This window comes from Mirounga angustirostris, unplaced genomic scaffold (genome assembly GCF_029215605.1).
Source record: "Mirounga angustirostris isolate CCGP_5_RB_7025 unplaced genomic scaffold, mMirAng1.0.hap1 SCAF_9, whole genome shotgun sequence".
Lineage (NCBI taxonomy): Eukaryota > Metazoa > Chordata > Mammalia > Carnivora > Phocidae > Mirounga > Mirounga angustirostris.
In genome coordinates, this window is record NW_026991717.1 from 63,281,676 (window position 1) to 63,298,348 (window position 16,673).

At 43.2% G+C, this 16,673-nt stretch overlaps 1 protein-coding gene across 12 annotated transcripts in view; it reads right to left on the reverse strand.

Moving 5' to 3' along the window:
* The window catches only part of EIF2AK4 (eukaryotic translation initiation factor 2 alpha kinase 4), a 109,015-nt gene extending 104,693 nt beyond the window's left edge, over positions 1 to 4,322 (reverse strand). For 9 of the 12 annotated variants that reach the window (XR_010405058.1, XM_045900373.3, XM_064570690.1 and 6 more), the window contains exon 1: positions 4,066 to 4,321. Coding sequence is in view for 8 of the 12 variants with exons in the window: in XM_045900373.3 (XP_045756329.1) it covers positions 4,066 to 4,209 (144 nt within the window). In the remaining 4 variants the exon portion in view is untranslated. Of the gene's footprint in view, positions 1 to 4,065 lie in introns of all 12 variants that reach the window. The other 3 variants (XR_010405060.1, XR_010405059.1, XM_064570693.1) reach the window with 2 other exon arrangements.
* Positions 4,323 to 16,673: the final 12,351 nt, after the last annotated feature.

Below are 16,673 nucleotides of genomic sequence, written 5' to 3' on the forward strand. Positions count from 1 at the left end.
GAGTTCAAGCCCCGGGTTGGGCTCCACGCTGGGCATGGAGCCTACCTTAAAAAAAAAAAAAAAAAAGTACAGCATAGGGAATATAGCCAATGGTATTCGAATAGGTTATATGGTAACAATGGTAAGAGATAATAGCTACATTTGTGGTGAGCATGGCATAATGCAGAGAAGTATAGAATCACTGTTGTACACTTGAAACTAATATAACATTGTGTCAATTGTACTTCAATAAAAAAATAAATGAACATGAAAATATTCAGAATCTGAATTCTCCCCAAATTAAATATATGTAATGTTATTCCACTAAGAACGTCACCATAAGTTTTTGAACTAGGCAAGTTGATTCTGAAGTTCATATGGAAAAACTACAGGAACGCCTGGGTGGCTCAGTCGGTTAAGCTTCTGCCTTTGGCTCAAGTCATGATCCCAGGGTCCTGTGATCAAGTTCCGCATCGGGCTCCCTGCTCTGCGGGAAGCCTGCTTCTCCCTCTCCCACTCCCCCCGTTTGTGTTCCCTCTCTCTCTCTCTCTCTCTCTCAAATGGGTAAATAAAATCTTTAAAAAAATTTTTTAAACATTTTTTTTTAATTTGAAAACAAAGTTATGAAAGAATTAAAAGAAAACCATGAAGACTTCATTTTTTAGTAACAATGGAGTAGGGAAATCTTTTCTAGGAAAAAAAAGGGGGGACTATAAAACAAAAAAAATAGGTCATTTTAACTATATTAGTTTTTTTAATCGCATAAATTTCGTAAGTATCAAAATGCACATGGTTAAATAGGGAAAAACATTTGCAACATATGACCCATAATGCTATTTTTTTTTTTTAACATAAAATAACTGACAAATGACTAAGAAAACAAGATAATATATGGGATGCCTGGCTGGCTCAGTTGGTGGAGCATGCTTCTCTTCATCTCAGGGTTGTGAGTTTAAGCCCCATGTTGGGCATAGAGATTACTAAAAAAAAAAAAAAAGGAGGAGAAAAGAAAATAGACAATACATGGGGCACCTGGGTGGCTCAGTCGTTGGGCATCTGCCTTCGGTTCAGGCCATGATCCCAGGGTCCTGGGATCGAGCCCCACATTGGGCTCCCTGCTCAGCCAGAAGCCTGCTTCTCCCTCTCCCACTCCCCTCTGCTTGTGTTCCCTCTCTCGCTGTGTCTCTCTCTGTCAAATGAATAAATAAAATCTTAAAAAAAAAAAAAGAAAATAGATAACACAGTGGGGAAAAAAAGTGTTTCATTCATCTACTGGCAAAGATGAAAAAGCCTGCTGTTTACAATGCTGGGGAAGATGCAGGAAAACAAGGACTCTCATACACTACTGGTGGGCCCAGAGACAGAAGCAGCAAGCTTTTAGGAGAGAACTTTGCAATAGATATCAAATTATAAATTAAGAGACCCTTTGCTGACATGCAAGATAAGCCAAGATAATTAGTACTACACGTATAACTCTAGAGTAAATTGTATTTTAACCTAGTAGTGTCCAAACTTTTTTAGTATGTAAACTAATTATTAGCATTCATTCCCAAAACGTTTAGTTATCTATAAATGATATTACAAATGCTAGTAAACTGAAACCTCTGAAACCTACATTCTAACACATCCCCTAAAAGAAGTCAAAGAAACGTGAAGTTTATTCAGGTCAATAAATTCTGAATTGAATTTATTGGCAGCAAATTTGGCCTGACCTGACAAGAGGCTATTAACAGCCTTTATTTATCCCAGTCATGTGAACATTTGAACATTCAGGTTTCACTGTGTTTAATTTTGGATGCTGCCCCCCACCCCCCCCCCCCGAGGTGTTAGGTAAGCTATGGAATGTGTACACATGAACTTGAACACAAACACCTCTGAATTTTGAAACCGGACAGGTCTCTAGGGTTTTGGATAAAGGATTGTGGACCCGCCTACTCTTCCCCAGAAGACGGGCACACAAGTGATAATAAGGACTTGCTGAATGACTGCACTCTGATTCATTGTTAATGGCCAGCAGTTACTTGCCTATGAGGCCTATGAAAAGTGTTCAGGCTATTCAACCTGTGCTATGAACCACAGACAGCTATTTGAATTCTTCTACCTGACATTTATAGTTGTTTGTTTTTGTTAATCTTCTATCTGTTAGAAAAGGTCACCAACTGTAAATTCTGGGATTATTGATATCCCTACGTACAGCAGCTCCTTTTTCCTGTCTTTTCGTAGCCTTACAACTAGATAGCTAAGCATGTATAAAGCAAATAAAAGTGGCTGGGGGGGGCGGGGCGCCTGGGTGGCTCAGACGTTAAGCGTCTGCCTTCGGCTCAGGTCATGATTCCAGGGTCCTAGGATCAAGTCCCGCATCGGGCTCCCTGCTCTGCGGGAAGCCTGCTTCTCCCTCTCCCACTCCCGCTGCTTGTGTTCCCTCTCTCGCTGTCTCTCCCTCTGTCAAATAAATAAAATCTTTAAAAAAAAAAAAAAAAAGTGGCTCTGGGGGCACCTGGGTAGCTCAGTCGGTTAAGTGTCCGCCTTCGGCTCAGGTCATGATCCTGGGGTTCTGGGATGGAGCCTCAATTTGGGCTCTCTGCTCAGCAAGGAGCCTGCTTCTCCCTCCCCCCGACTGACACTCCCCCTGCTTATACTCTCTCTGTCAAATAAATAAATAAATAAATAAATAAATAAATATTTTTTTCAAAAGAGTGGCTCTGAAGGAGGTCTTACAGACTTTGCCTTGAGTCCATGGGTACACTTTGTGACTCCCATTTTGGCTGCTTAATGGGCCTACTTACTGGTTCTCGATGTTTAGAAAGACAAGTTACCACATCACCAAAAAGTTATATTATTTTGGGCGCCTGGGTGGCTCAGTTGGTTAGGCGACTGCCTTCGGCTCAGGTCATGATCCTGGGGTCCCTGGATCGAGTCCTGCATCGGGGAGCCTGCTTCTCCCTCTGACCCTCCCTCCTCTCATGTGCTCTCTGTCTCTCTCATTCTGTCTCATATAAATAAATAAAATCTTTTAAAAAAAAAGTTATATTATTTTTAATATAAGGATGTATAAGAGGAGTATTTACATTTTTACTACTTCAGGTTAAAAAAAAAAACTTTTGAAATTAAGCACTAGAAAAGTAAGCTTCCCGAGGGCAAGAGGTTTGATATGTTTTGTCCTGGACTGTGTTCCTGATGCCCAGAACAATAAATATTTAGTGAAGGAAGAATCACTTTGAGTGAAAGGGAGAATGTTTTTGCTCTGACAGCTGTAGAAAATCCTGTTAAGGAAATCTCGGATACAGGCAGATGCTGTGAAATGCAGGAATGACAGTCAGGGAAGGAAGAGACTACCTTTTAAATGATATTCAGAGACAATTCCTCATGGATCGGGGAGAAACCATCAGTGTCAGCTGCTTATAATGAGCCTTTACTCCCAGACAAAAGGGAAAATAATATTTTAAACCAAATGCCATTTCAAAGGTCTAAACTCAGCGCACTCCTCCATTCCCACGACCAAGATGAATGTATGCTGTACTCTCTAAGTGCCTTAAAGGTTGCTCCAGGCCCGAAAACAGTGAGGACGCCTGGGGAGTACAGTGGGGTTTACACGGTTTATAGTTCTGCACACAAGGGAGGGTGAGACTTGAAGGGAATAGTGATGGGGGGGAGGGGGGATCAGTAAGGTCTGTACAAGCGCCTCCAAGCGTCGCCCGAACAAAGTTGCAACGGATCTCTATGATGCACTGTTGTATCAAACTCAAGGGCTTTCAGCAGGGGGGGAAAGGGCAAGACTGGAAGGAGGCAGGAATGTTACGGCCTATCAGTGGAAATGAGAAGTGTGAGGTAGGGCAGAGGAGCCGACCTGGAGAAGAGGCTGGGAGAGAATTCGGCCGAGGTGGGGGTTCTGAAGACCCCGGCGAGCGGGTGCAAGGACAGAAAGTAAGCGTGGGTGGAATCGGGAGGGACTCAAGACTGAAGAATCGTAAAAAGGGCCGGTGGCTCCGTGTCGGCGAGGCCAGGCCGGGCCTGGCCGGGGGCAGTCGCGCAGAGGAAAGACTGGGCCGCAACACCCAGCACCGCCCGGACCAGCCACGTTCCTACCGATTTGCACGCGTCCGGTCGCAGGTCCTGGAAGTCGGCGCCGTAGATGGCCTCCAGAGCCTGCAGCTCATGCTCCTGCCGCTGCGGGTAGCTCTCCGGCGGCTCGTCCCGGCCGCGCCCGGGGGCCCCACGGCCCCCAGCCATGGCGACGCGGTGGCCCAAGCCGGGCGGCCTTGCGGTGGCGGTGATGGGCACCCAGCGGGCTCCGGGACTGGGCTCCGCTCCGCTCTCCAGACAGGCCCGTGGGCGGGGCTCCGGCCGGGGTTAGGTCCGTGGGTGGGAGCTGCGCGCCGGGGCGGGGCTCCGCGCCGGGGGCGTACCCGGGGGCTGGGCGCAGCGCCCCGAATCGGCTTCAGCAGCGGGAGGACCAGGTAGCGGAAGCAAGGGAAAGAGGCCAGGATATGGCCTTGCTTATTTTTTGCGGGAGAACCTGAGCAAAGAAATCTGCAAGAACGTGGAAAAATAAATCAGTCAAAATGGAATGATAATGCCGGATGTTTTCACGAAATGCCTGGAACTTCTTTACTCCAGCACCATAGGGAGAGGAAACTCAAAGGGCAGTCTTTGATGGGTTTTCAACTCACTTAGGTTCTAACCTTGAACCTTCCTTCAAGACTACTAGGAGTAAAGTGACCTTTACTCCGCGTCCTCTCAGCTTTGTGCCCCCAAACTCATCCCTTTAAGGATGGATTCACCGGCCCTTTGTCCCTACATTCCCACCTTTAAGAATCTTCATTATCACCTTACAATTTCAACTTTAAAATATTGGGATGCCTGGGTGGCTCAGTCAGTTAAGCATCTGCCTTCGGCTCAGGTCATGCATGATACCAGGGTCCTGGGATGGAGCTCTCCATCAGGCTCCTTGCTCAGCAGGGAGCCTGCTTCTCTCTCTGCCTGCTATCTCCTGCTTGTGCTCTCTCTGACAAATAAAATATATTTTTTTAAAAAGTGCAACTGAAAGATGCCTTTCCTTCAGCCATCTTTTTGAACTACTAAGAAAGGAGAGTTGGAAGAAAGGCAGGCAGAGAGAAGGACCCCGCCCTAAGAGGAAACCACCCTTAAAAGGATTTTACACCACACTGGAAGGAGCCCTCCACCCTTCCCCAAGTGATAGGTAGATGATAAAAACCTGATTGGGTGACAGGTGCAGGGAGGGTTAATCAGATTAAAACATCCTGCCAACAATCCCAGAAAAACCCCTAGATCTAAATGCCAAATCGGCGACCCTCTCTGGTCCCTTTCCTGTTGGGAAGCTTTGTACTATCGCTCAATAAACTTTATTGTCCCTCAATAAACTTTGCTTGGCTACCCACCACTCTTCATCTGGTCTCCCTCTTCATTCTTCAAAGCATTGTGACCAAGAACCACAGGCACTGAAAGACAAGAAATCCTGTAACACTACAGTTCCATGAAGAGAATTATGTTCCATGCCCAGTTTACTTAATGTGAATTTAGGTCTTTCTATTATAATCCTGCCTCCAAGCATATTTTTCTTTTCTTTTTTTTTTTTTAAATTTTATTTGCCTGAGAGTGAGAGACAGAGAGCATAAGCAGTGGGGAGGGATCTGAGCAGAGAGCCCAATGCAAGACTTGATCCCAGGACTCTGGGATCATGACCTGAGCTGTAGGCAGACGCTTAACGGACTGAGCCACCCAGGCATCCTCCAAGCATATTTTTCTTTAAAAAAAAAAAAAAAAGATTTTAGGGGCGCCTGGGTGGCTCAGTTGGTTGGGCGACTGCCTTCGGCTCAGGTCATGATCCTGGAGTCCCTGGATCAAGTCCCGCATTCGGCTCCCTGCTCGGCGGGGAGCCTGCTTCTCCCTCTGACCCTCCCCCTTCTCATGTGCTCTCTCTCATTCTCTCTCTCAAATAAATAAATAAAGTCTTAAAAAAAAATAAAATAAAAATAAAGATTTTATTTATTTATTTGACAGAGACACAGTGAGAGAGGGAACACAAGTAGGGGGAGTGGGGGAGGGAGAAGCAGGCTTCCCGCTGAGCAGGGAGCCTGATGTGGGGCTCGATCCCAGGACTGGGGTCATGACCTGACCCGAAAGTAGACGCTTAACAACTGAGCCACCCAGGCACCCCTCCAAGCATATTTTTCCAAGTGCCATTTCCTTTATCTACCTCTCCTACCCCTATACTGTTTGCTAAATAATGATTACTTAAGTATCTTGCTGTCATCTATTCACTCAGTGCTGGCTCGGTTAACAGAGATATCTGGCCCAGATAATCTGATAACACAAATGCACTAGTTTGACCCAAGGCCTCTTCAAACTGTCTTCTCCTTCCTTCCCCTGGGAGCTGTTCTTTTTCCAGCAATCTGTATCTAGGTAAATGGTGCCACTCTGCCCACATTGGCCCAAGCCAACGAAGTGGTGTTCTGGATTCCTTTTCTCTCAACTTTCACATTCAGGTAGTCCATTTCTTCAATCTATCCACTTCACTTCATCCCATTACCACTAACTTACTTCACACCACAATCATCTCTTCCCTGGATGACCTTAACAGCTCAAAAAACAGTCACTGTCTTCATTTTTGATCCATTTGAAGCCATTTTTCCTATTGCAGCCAGAATAATGTTACTAAATCACAAATAGGATCTCACTCCAATCTTTAAAATCTTTCAACTTCTCCATTGGTCTTTTATTTAAAAACTTCAGTTATAGAAAATTTGAAACATATGTCAAAGTAGAAGAAATATTATAATAAACCTTCCTACACTTGGGGCTCCTGGGTGGCTCAGTCAGTAGAGCATCTGACTCTGGATCTCGAGGTTGGTGAGTTCAAGCCCCACACTGGACGTGGAGTCTACTTAAAAAATAAACATATAAATAAATAAAAATAAATAAACCCTCCTGTACTCATTACCCAGCTTCAACAGTTATAGATATCTTGCCAGTCTTATTTCATTTCTCACCCTCCACCCCAGCTCTGTAGGAGTGAATCTCAAAGAATCTCAAACATCATTTTTTTCTATAAATACTTAAGTATGTATCTCTAATAGGTCAAAGACTTTTTACAAACATAATATGCTTATAGCTTAAAAATGTAACAATTGTTTAACATCATTTAATACCCATCTATATTCAAAATTCTCAGTTTGTCTAAATTAAAATCTGTACTGGGTGATGGACCTATAAATGACATAATCAAAACAATCAGCAAGATTTGAAGGGGGTGGTGTCTGTGGACTAGATGACAGTATTGTATTAGTGTTCATTTCCTGACTTTAATGGTTGTACTGTGGTCATTTAGAAAAATGTCCTTGTCCATAGGAAATTTCCACTGCTGTCTTAAGGGGTAATAGGAACATGCAGTTAGCTCCCAAATAATTCAGAAAATGGAGGGAGGGATTATGATTAAGTCAAATGTAGAATGTAGACCTTTGGGGAATTTAGTGGAAGGATGTATGAAAGTTCTTTGGATGATTCTTGTAACTTTTATGTAAGTTTGAAGATATTTCAAAGTCAAAATTTCACAATAAAAGAAACTGACAAACTGTTTTCCAAAGTGGTTGTACCATTTTATATTCCCACCAGTTTATGAGAATTCTAGTTATTCTATATCCTTACTAGTAGTTGGTATTGTCAGTCCTTTATATATATATATATATATATATATATATATATAAAGATTTTATTCATTTATTTGAGAGGGAGAGAGCACAAGCAGGGAGAGCAGGAGAAGGAGAAGCAATCTCCCCAATGAGCAGGAAGCCCGATGTAGGGCTTGATCCCAGGACCCGGGATCATGACCTGAGCTGAAGGCAGATGCTTAACCAACTGAGCCACCCATGTGACCCAGTCCTTTATATTTTATTTTATTTTATTTTTATTTTTATTTTTTTAAAGATTTTATTTATTCATTTATTTGAGAGAGTGAGAGAGAGCACATGAGAGGGGGGAAGGTCACAGGGAGAAGCAGACTCCCCGCCGAGCAGGGAGCCCAATGTGGGACTCCATCCCAGGACTCCAGGATCATGACCTGAGCCGAAGGCAGTCGCTTAACCAACTGAGCCACCCAGGCGCCCTATTGTATGTCAATTATAACTTAATAAGCTGTTAGAAGACAAAAGTTGTTTTGTTTTGTTTTACAGTGGCTTTTTTCAGATAAAAACAAAGTCCACACATTGCATTTGGTTGCTCTATGTCAAATAAAGGGTCTGCTCAGCAGGCTTGGGATGTACAAACTGTACCTTTGAAAGGAAAGACTGGCCCTTAAGTGGCCCCTGGGAGATAACTTCCGAGCATTCCGAGCATCCAGACTGATCAGTGGGGCTAAGAACTTTTCAGGATACCCCAAGATTTTCTTATTCTCCAACCCCTCTCTAAACCCTTAGATCAAATCCCCAAGGAAGAGTCTCTACTCCCCCATGTACTCCCTGCTTCCCCAAAGTATATCTCCTGATCTTACTGTTTACCTTCAACTTACCAAGGAAAAACTCCCAGATTGGCTGTTGTACTCCAAATCTTAAAAACCACAATCCCCTTTCCCTTCATTCCTGAAGGTTATTTTCCCTGGATGGAGAGTTCTGGGTCAACAGTTCTTTTCCTTCAATACTTGAAAACTGTTTTGCCACTTCCTTCTGGCCCACATGGTTTCAATGGAAATCTATTGTTTTTACCCTATGGGTAATGTGGTATTTCTCTTTGGCTACTTTCAGGAATTTATTTATTTATTTTTTTAGTGTCTGGAAATTCGACTAGGACTATGATTTGTCTTGTGTGGATTTCACTGGATTTATCCTATTAAGAAGTCAGTAAACTTCTCAAATCTCTAGATTTTTGCCAAATACAGGAATTTTTCAGCCATTACTTCTTTGAATACATTTTCTGCTCTGCCTTCTTTCTCCTCTCCATCCAGGAGATAAAGGCATTGATGTATTCTTGCTGCTTTGTGGCCTGGCAGCCAGAAGCAGGAGAGGTAATAGAGCTCCTGCTGCTGAAGAAAGTATGAAATAAAAAATACTTAATGGCTTTTGCAGCACATAGTGGGTATTTGTGTGTATTTACACATTTACATACCCAAATGAATCTTATCCTTTAAATTCTGGAATAAGTTTTAACAAGATAAATTCTGGAATAAGTTTATATTTTTATTCCAAAGTTGTGCCATTAATTCCAAGTCAAGACTATGAGTAATAGTGGGGCTCCTGGGTGGCTCAGTCGTTAAGCGTCTGCCTTTGGCTCAGGTCATGATCTCAGGGTCCTGGGATCAAGCCCCGCATCAGGCTCCCTGCTCGGTGGGAAGTCTGCTTCTCCCTCTCCCACTCCCCCTGCTTGTGTTCCCTCTCTCGCTGTGCCTCTCTCTGTCAAATAAATAAATAAAATCTTTAAAAAAAAAAAAAAGACTATGAGTAATAGTATCTTATAATCATATCTCATCTTTTAGCAAAGAAGATATTACTATCTTGATCACTTAATTCACCAGAATTTGTCCTAAGTAACTTTTGACTCTTTCAAAAAAAAAAATCAAATTTATTTTTAAAGGACATATTTGTTATGATCAGGGATATAGAAAAGAATGTATCAGCTTCTGAAGTCACAAAAAAACGTTGGAGTCACAAAAAGATGTTGAGAAATCATGATATTCTTCAACAACTAAATAACTTCCCAAAGTGATTCCTTTAAAGGTGATAATACTTGTGGTATTTTAATTCTGGCATATTTGCTATTAAAAAACTAGTCATGTTTTATGACCACTGTGTTTATATGCTCATATGTTAAGACTATTGAGGCTACCTGGGGGAGGGGAGTATTAAACCTTGCACTTCCTAAATATTCTTTTTTTTTTTTTAAGATTTTTTTTTTTTAATTTATTTGACAGACACAACAAGAGAGGGAACACAAGCAGGGGGAGTCGGGGAGGGAGAAGCAGGCTTCCCGCAGAGCAGGGAGCTGGATGCAGGGCTAGATCCCAGGACCCTGGGATCATGACCTGAGCTGAAGGCAGATGCTTAATGGCTGAGCCACTCAGGTGCCCCAACACCTCCTAAATATTCTTGATGAATTTAATAGCAATTCATAGGTGCAAGGACTATTACAAATTGGGGAACTGAATTAGGAGATATATTCATAGATTCATATCATTTCCCAATCCACATATTGAGATAATTTGGAATACATGAGAAGGCTGTGTTAGTATCTTTTTTATTTTAAAGGTTTTTTTTTTTATTTATTCATTCGAGACACAGAGATACAGAGAGAGAGAGAGAGAATATGAGCAGGGGGAGAAGCAGAGGGAGGGGGAGAAGCAGGCCCCCCGCTGAGCAGGGAGCCCGATGTGGGGCTCGATCCCAGGACCCTGGGGCCACGACACAAGCCAAAGGCAGATGCCCAACCATCTGAGCCACCCAGGCACCTGATAATAGGGTTTTTTAAAATTACCTATTACCTTTTTGTTTTAGTCAGACTTTAACTAATTGGATGAAACCTGCCCATAGTAAGGAAGGGAATCTTCTTTTCTCGGCCTGCAGATTCAAATGTTAATCTCATCCAGAAATACCTTCATAGAAAAACCAGAACAGTGTGTGGCCAAATATCTGTGCAACCCAAGTGGCTTAGTTAAGTTGACACACAAAATTAACCATCATATCTATTTTCCCATGGATACAATAAGGAAAATCCCTAAGCAAATGTCAGTAGGTAGATGATTAAGAGAGGTGATTGGAGAAAGCTATGAGAATCTGTTCTATTCCATGCTACTATATTCCTGCCTTCCCAGCACACAGGCATTAACCTTTGTTAAATGAGTGAATTACTAGCATAAGAAGAGTAGCTCTTGGGGCGCCTGGGTGGCTCAGTCGTTAAGCGTCTGCCTTCCGCTCAGATCATGATCCCAGGGTCCTGGGATCAAGCCCCACATCAGGCTCCCTGCTCAGTGGGAAGCCTGCTTTTCCCTCCCCCACTCGCCCTGCTTGTGTTCCCTCTCTGGCTGTGTCTCTCTCTCTGTCAAATAAATAAATAAAATCTTAAAAAAAAAAAAGAAGAGTAGCTCTTTTAAATGCTGTGGAGAGTGAAGAAGGCAGACCTGAAAGACTAAGTAGGACCTCCCCGGGAGTCCTTAATCTCCAGAGAACCTCACTCCCTTTTTTTGTTCCCACTCTGCCTTGAGAACCCTATCATCATGTTTATTATTTCAATAAGAAAATGGTCCTTGAGTGCTAAAAAATGATTTAAAAACTTTGGGAACACAGGTGTTTTTAAAATTGGGAGAATGCCTTCTTATATTATTCATTACGGGAGAGGAATGTTACTTGTAAAAGCATTTTCTAAGAGCCAGAGGTTGCTTATTTTCTACTCCATTTCCCATTGAGACAGGGAAACAGAAGGACCCCGTAAAAGACTGCTTTTTTTTTTTGCTACCTCTACTCTTTTTATTTTTTTAAAGATGTTATTTATTTATTTGAGAGAGAGAGAGAAAGAAAGCAGGAACAACGGGGAGAGGGAGAAGCAGGCTTTCTGCTGAGCAGGGAACCCAACATGGGGCTCCATCCCAGGACCCTAGGATCATGATCCAAGCCAAATGCAGATGCTCAACTGACAGAGCCACCCAGGCACCCCTCCCTTTTTTTTTTTTAGAATTATTTATTTAAGAGAGGGAGGGAAAGAGAGCATGCATGAGCAGGGTTGGGGTGGGGGTGGGCAGGCAAAGAGAGAGGGAGAGAAAACCCTAAGCAGACTCACATGATGCTGTGATCACAACCTGAGCTGACACCACGAGTCAGACGCCCAACAGACTGCACCACCCAGGTGCCCCTTCTGCCTCTATTCTCGCTAGGACCTGCACCCCGCCTCACACATGCCTTACTGTACTTCCTCCTTGTAAAGGTCAAGGAGTTAATGATTACTTTGGAGACTTCCAGCACAATAGAAAGCATCTAAGGTGACTGGGTGAGGTCATCATGAAAGTTTTCCAAGACCACTGTCTCCTTACACCTTGATGCCAAGACCCCTAGCTCCAGGGCATAAGTGACTTATGGAGGATGCTTGAGCACTCCTCCTGGTTTTGCCCAGGGCCTGGTATGGCTGGGAGGATACATATAGCAGACCACCATCCTTCATTAAACAACAACAACAACAACAAAAAAGACCCCGATCAAAGACAAGACTCTCTCTCTTTTCAAGAGTCTCCCAGAAATTCTACTTCTATCTTCTCTCTCTATATATCTTCAATAAACTCTGCTCACAATTCCTCTCAGCTCGTGTTTGATTTCCATTCTGCACGAAGCCCAGGATCCTCCTGGCTGGTCCTGTGGGAATCCCTCTGGGTTCTCAGACTCAGCCAGCCTGCACATAAATGTAGGTTGGTAGTCCTACCACCTGCCTTCAGCCACTGCTGTGTACCTGATTGTTGTCTGGTATTAATATTGACCAGCTCATAAACACATAACACCTATACATGGTAAGTAACTAGAGCAGACTCCAATTAATTTTTTTTTTTAAGATTTTATTTCTTTATTTGACTGAGAGAGAGAGCACAAGCAGGGGGAGTGGCAGGCAGAGGAACAGGGAGGGGCAGGGAGCCCAACATAGGGTTCTATCCCAGGACTCCAGGATCGTGACCTGAGCCGAAGGCAGACACTTAATCGACTGAGCCACTTAGGCGCCCCTTAATTTTTTTCCCCAACTTTTCAGGTTTAATTCCAGGAAAAAAAGGTATCTAAAATGGGGCCTTTTGGTGGAGTTGTTTTTTTTTTTTTCTTTTGGACAAAAGTAAAATAGGCATTATAGCAAATTATATTTTCCTTAAATGACTATAATATCTCTCATTCCACATGCTCTCCTTACAATATAACTGCGACTTTGCCCATTTACAAGTATAGTGTATGTACTTTCCCCATAAATGTGGTGTTTTTTGGGACTGCTTCAACAAATAGTTGAACTGATCCTATGTGACTTCTGAGATTAGGCCACAGAAGTCAATATAACTGCTCCACTTCAACTATCCCCATGTTGACGTCAAACTTCCTAAATAGGTTCTCCTTTCTAGCGTATTTCTTCACTCAGGCAAAGGACCCTATGGGCAGAGCATCCCCTGACAGAAACTGAAACTACCTCCTCAAGCAATAAGGACTGCCCTGAGCCAGCATGACCCTGCCGGTGATTGATTTCAAGACAATGATTGACCTGACCCTCACTGCCCACCTGCGCATACCTAGTGTTGGCCTCACTGAAATAAATTCCTTTCTTGGTTCACCACCACTCATTTCTCTGCCTTAGGATTTGGTGAGTGGCGAGTGGGCGAACCTTGTTTGTTTGGGAGCCCTGGAGCCAGGTGCTTTTGTACCCCTGTGCCCCAGCTACACCTTGTCCTCTTGGAAATTTCTTGGAGTGCTCACTTTTGGAAGATAGCTGCCAGGCAGTGAGGAAGCCTCCACATGGAGGGCCACCTATAGGTATTCCAGCTCACAGTCCTAGCTGAAGTCCAGCATCAACTGACAGACACGTGAATGAACAAGCCTTCAGATTCCATACCCTGGCCTTGATTTTGAGCTGCCCCAGCTTATGTCATGTGGTGCAGACAAGCTGTGCCATTGAGCCTTGACCAAATTGCATATCTGTGAGCAAACTAAATGATTGTTGTTTTTTAGTCTAAGTTTGCAATGACCAGGCAAGTATAAATAACACTACCATAGACACTTAACATATATTTAAATCCTATCCAATCTCTTATATCAATCAAATTATCCTGTACTTGGTGAAAACAAGTAAGGGACAGGCGGAGCTAGGTAGGGAAAGATATAAGGGGCTCTGGGATCAGGCTCACAGAAATCCCAAAAATGAGGGGATGTAAGGAAACCAGAGATAAGGGAACAAACCAGACCACCCTGCCCTAGGCCTGTATGTGTGTGTATCTTTTTTTATGATGGTCACCTGTGACCAACAAAGAATAACCAGACCCTAATAAAAGAAGTAAGCCATTAAAGATATTATCACCAGTCCTTACTCCAGCCAAGATATCATAAGACTGATAAGGACATAAGTGCTTGGTCAGTTCTAAATAAAAGACTACCAGTGGAGGCTCACGTTGGTAACCGTGTCCAGACCCCCTCTCACTCCTGAGGTTTTTTTTTCTGTATCCTTAATAATTTTTTTTTTTTTTTTAGATTTTGACAGAGAGAGAGAGCACACACAAGCATGGGGAGTGGCAGAGGGAGAGGGAGAAGCAGACTCCCTGCTGAGCAGGGAGCCCGATGTGGGGCTTGATCCCAGGAATCTGGGATCATGACCTGAGCCAAAGGCAGACGCTTAACCAACTGAACCACCCAGGTGCCCCTGCTTAATAAACTTCTATCGCTTTACTCACTCTCCTTTGTCTGTGAGATTGATTCTTCGACTCCGTGAGACAAGGACCTAGCTCTTAGCACACAGCCATACTCAGGGAACCTGGGTTTATTTTTAAGTAATCTCTATGATGTAGTTTTGGAATGTTAGTGAGGTCCGGAGCCCACGGCCAAGAAAGAATTCTTGAGATGGCTTTGGTACAAAAAGGTGATTTTATTAAAGTATGGGAACAAGACCCTGGGGCAGAAAGAGCTAAGGCACTGGTGTTGTGAGGAATAGCTGATTATATACTTGGGAGTTGGGGGAGGTAAGGAAAAAGGGAGATGTCCAAAAGGACTTTTATATGCTAAAGAAGATTCATATGCTAAAGAAGATACTGGGCCGGGCTATTGGCAAGGGGAAGTTGTTTTTCCCTCTAGCAAGCAAAGTATTAACATTAAGACCCTTGGGAATTTCCTGGAGGAATGTCTCACCTATCCCATCCAGGAGTGGCGTGGGGGAGAGGGGTTGTTGTTGTTGTGGGGTGTCAGCTTATGCTTTGTCCTCAGTTTACCTTCTGCTCCCTCATCATCTACACACAATGTAGGGCTCAAATTTACAACCCCAAGATCAAGAGTCACATGCTCCACTGACTGAGCCAGCCAGATGCCCCAAGTTAATTTTTCTTTTTTTCTTTCTTTCTTTCTTTCTTTCTTTCTTTCTTTCTTTCTTTCTTTCTTTCTCTTTCTTTCTTTCTTTCTCCCTTCCTTCCTTCCTTTCTTTCAGATTATTTATTTATTAGAGAGAGAGAGAGAAGGAGCAGAAGGAGAGGCACAAGCAGACTCCTCGCCAAGCACGGAACCCGATGCAGGACTCAATCTCAGGACCTTGAGATCATGACCTGAGCCCAAACTGAGCCACCCAACTCAACCAACTGAGCCACCCAGGCATCCTTCAAGTTAATTCTTAATTCTATTAACCTTACACCCTAACACTGTCATCAGCTAGATCCCAAGACCTGATCTTTACTGCTCACCTGCTTGTACCCACCAGTCTTTGTCCTATAGTTTTCCTTAAGCTCTTAACTCAGGCAAAAGATCCTATACACAGAGAATCCTGTGATGGAAACCAAAACTACCCCTCAAGCAATACTGACTGCTGTGATAGAGAGCTGGCCTAGACCACCCAGACCAGTTTGAGCTTAACCCCTGTCTCATTCCTGCGCAAACAGACCATGATGTGACCCACAGAGTGACCAAGAGTTACCCTTACATTATTATTTACCCTTACCTCATTATAATACTAAAGTCTCCACCGGAGGAGGAGCACAAGCCTCATTTACATAACATACAATGTATGTATAGGTATGTTTCCTTAAGGTGCATGTGAGATCTTATGCCCACCTCTACATATAACACTAAGGCTCCCTTATCTAAATATTCATCCTAACCCTAAATAAAAGGATCCCATTCTTCCTTGCTTGGGAGTCATGGCTTTGGAAGTTATTCCCCATGATCTCCTTATTTACTGTAAATAAAGTTTCCTTTGTGGGACAACTCACCTGGTGTAGTTCCTGATGTAGGAAAGAACCTTAGGGTTTGAAGCTGAGAGCCAAGAAAGAATTCTTGAAACATTTTTGTTGCAAAAAGGTGGTTTTACTAAAGCACAGGGACAGGACCTGTGGGCAGAAAGAGCTATACCGGGGTCATGAGGAGTGGACCATTATATACTTTCAAGTTGGGAGGGGGTTAGGGATAGCATAAGTCTCTAAGGAATTTGGAAGCAAGTTTTTCAGGACCTGAGGGAGCTAGCTAATTATTGGGAAAACGTCATTTATTACTGTCTAATAAAACCTTAGTCATGAGACCTTTCAGATGTATATCGGGGGCCATATGCCTGGGGGTGATTGCCAACACTATCTTGGGGGGTTTAGAGATAAGGAAATTTTTAAAGGAATTTTTATATGTTAAAGTAGACTTACAGGATTCTAGGGAGGGGTTGGGCTAGGATTGCCTTTTACCCTTAGCAAAGTCAGAATGTCACTCTGCCTGTTTCAAGGACTTATCAATGGGCTATAAGGTAGTAAGGAAATTTAATAATTTTTCTTCTGCCTTTGTTTCCCACATCAGTTCCTGTGACTCACCAATGAGCTAACTCAGGTTAGTCTGGTTACAATACTAATCTAGGGGCTATAGAGAATTTACTGGTATCTTTTCAGAATAAAAAAATGAGGTTTCTTGCTTTACTAAACCCTTTACATCTACAAAATGGACTCTTCTCTACGTATTTTTTTTTAAAGATTTTATTTATTTGTCGGGGGTGTTGTATAATCAGGG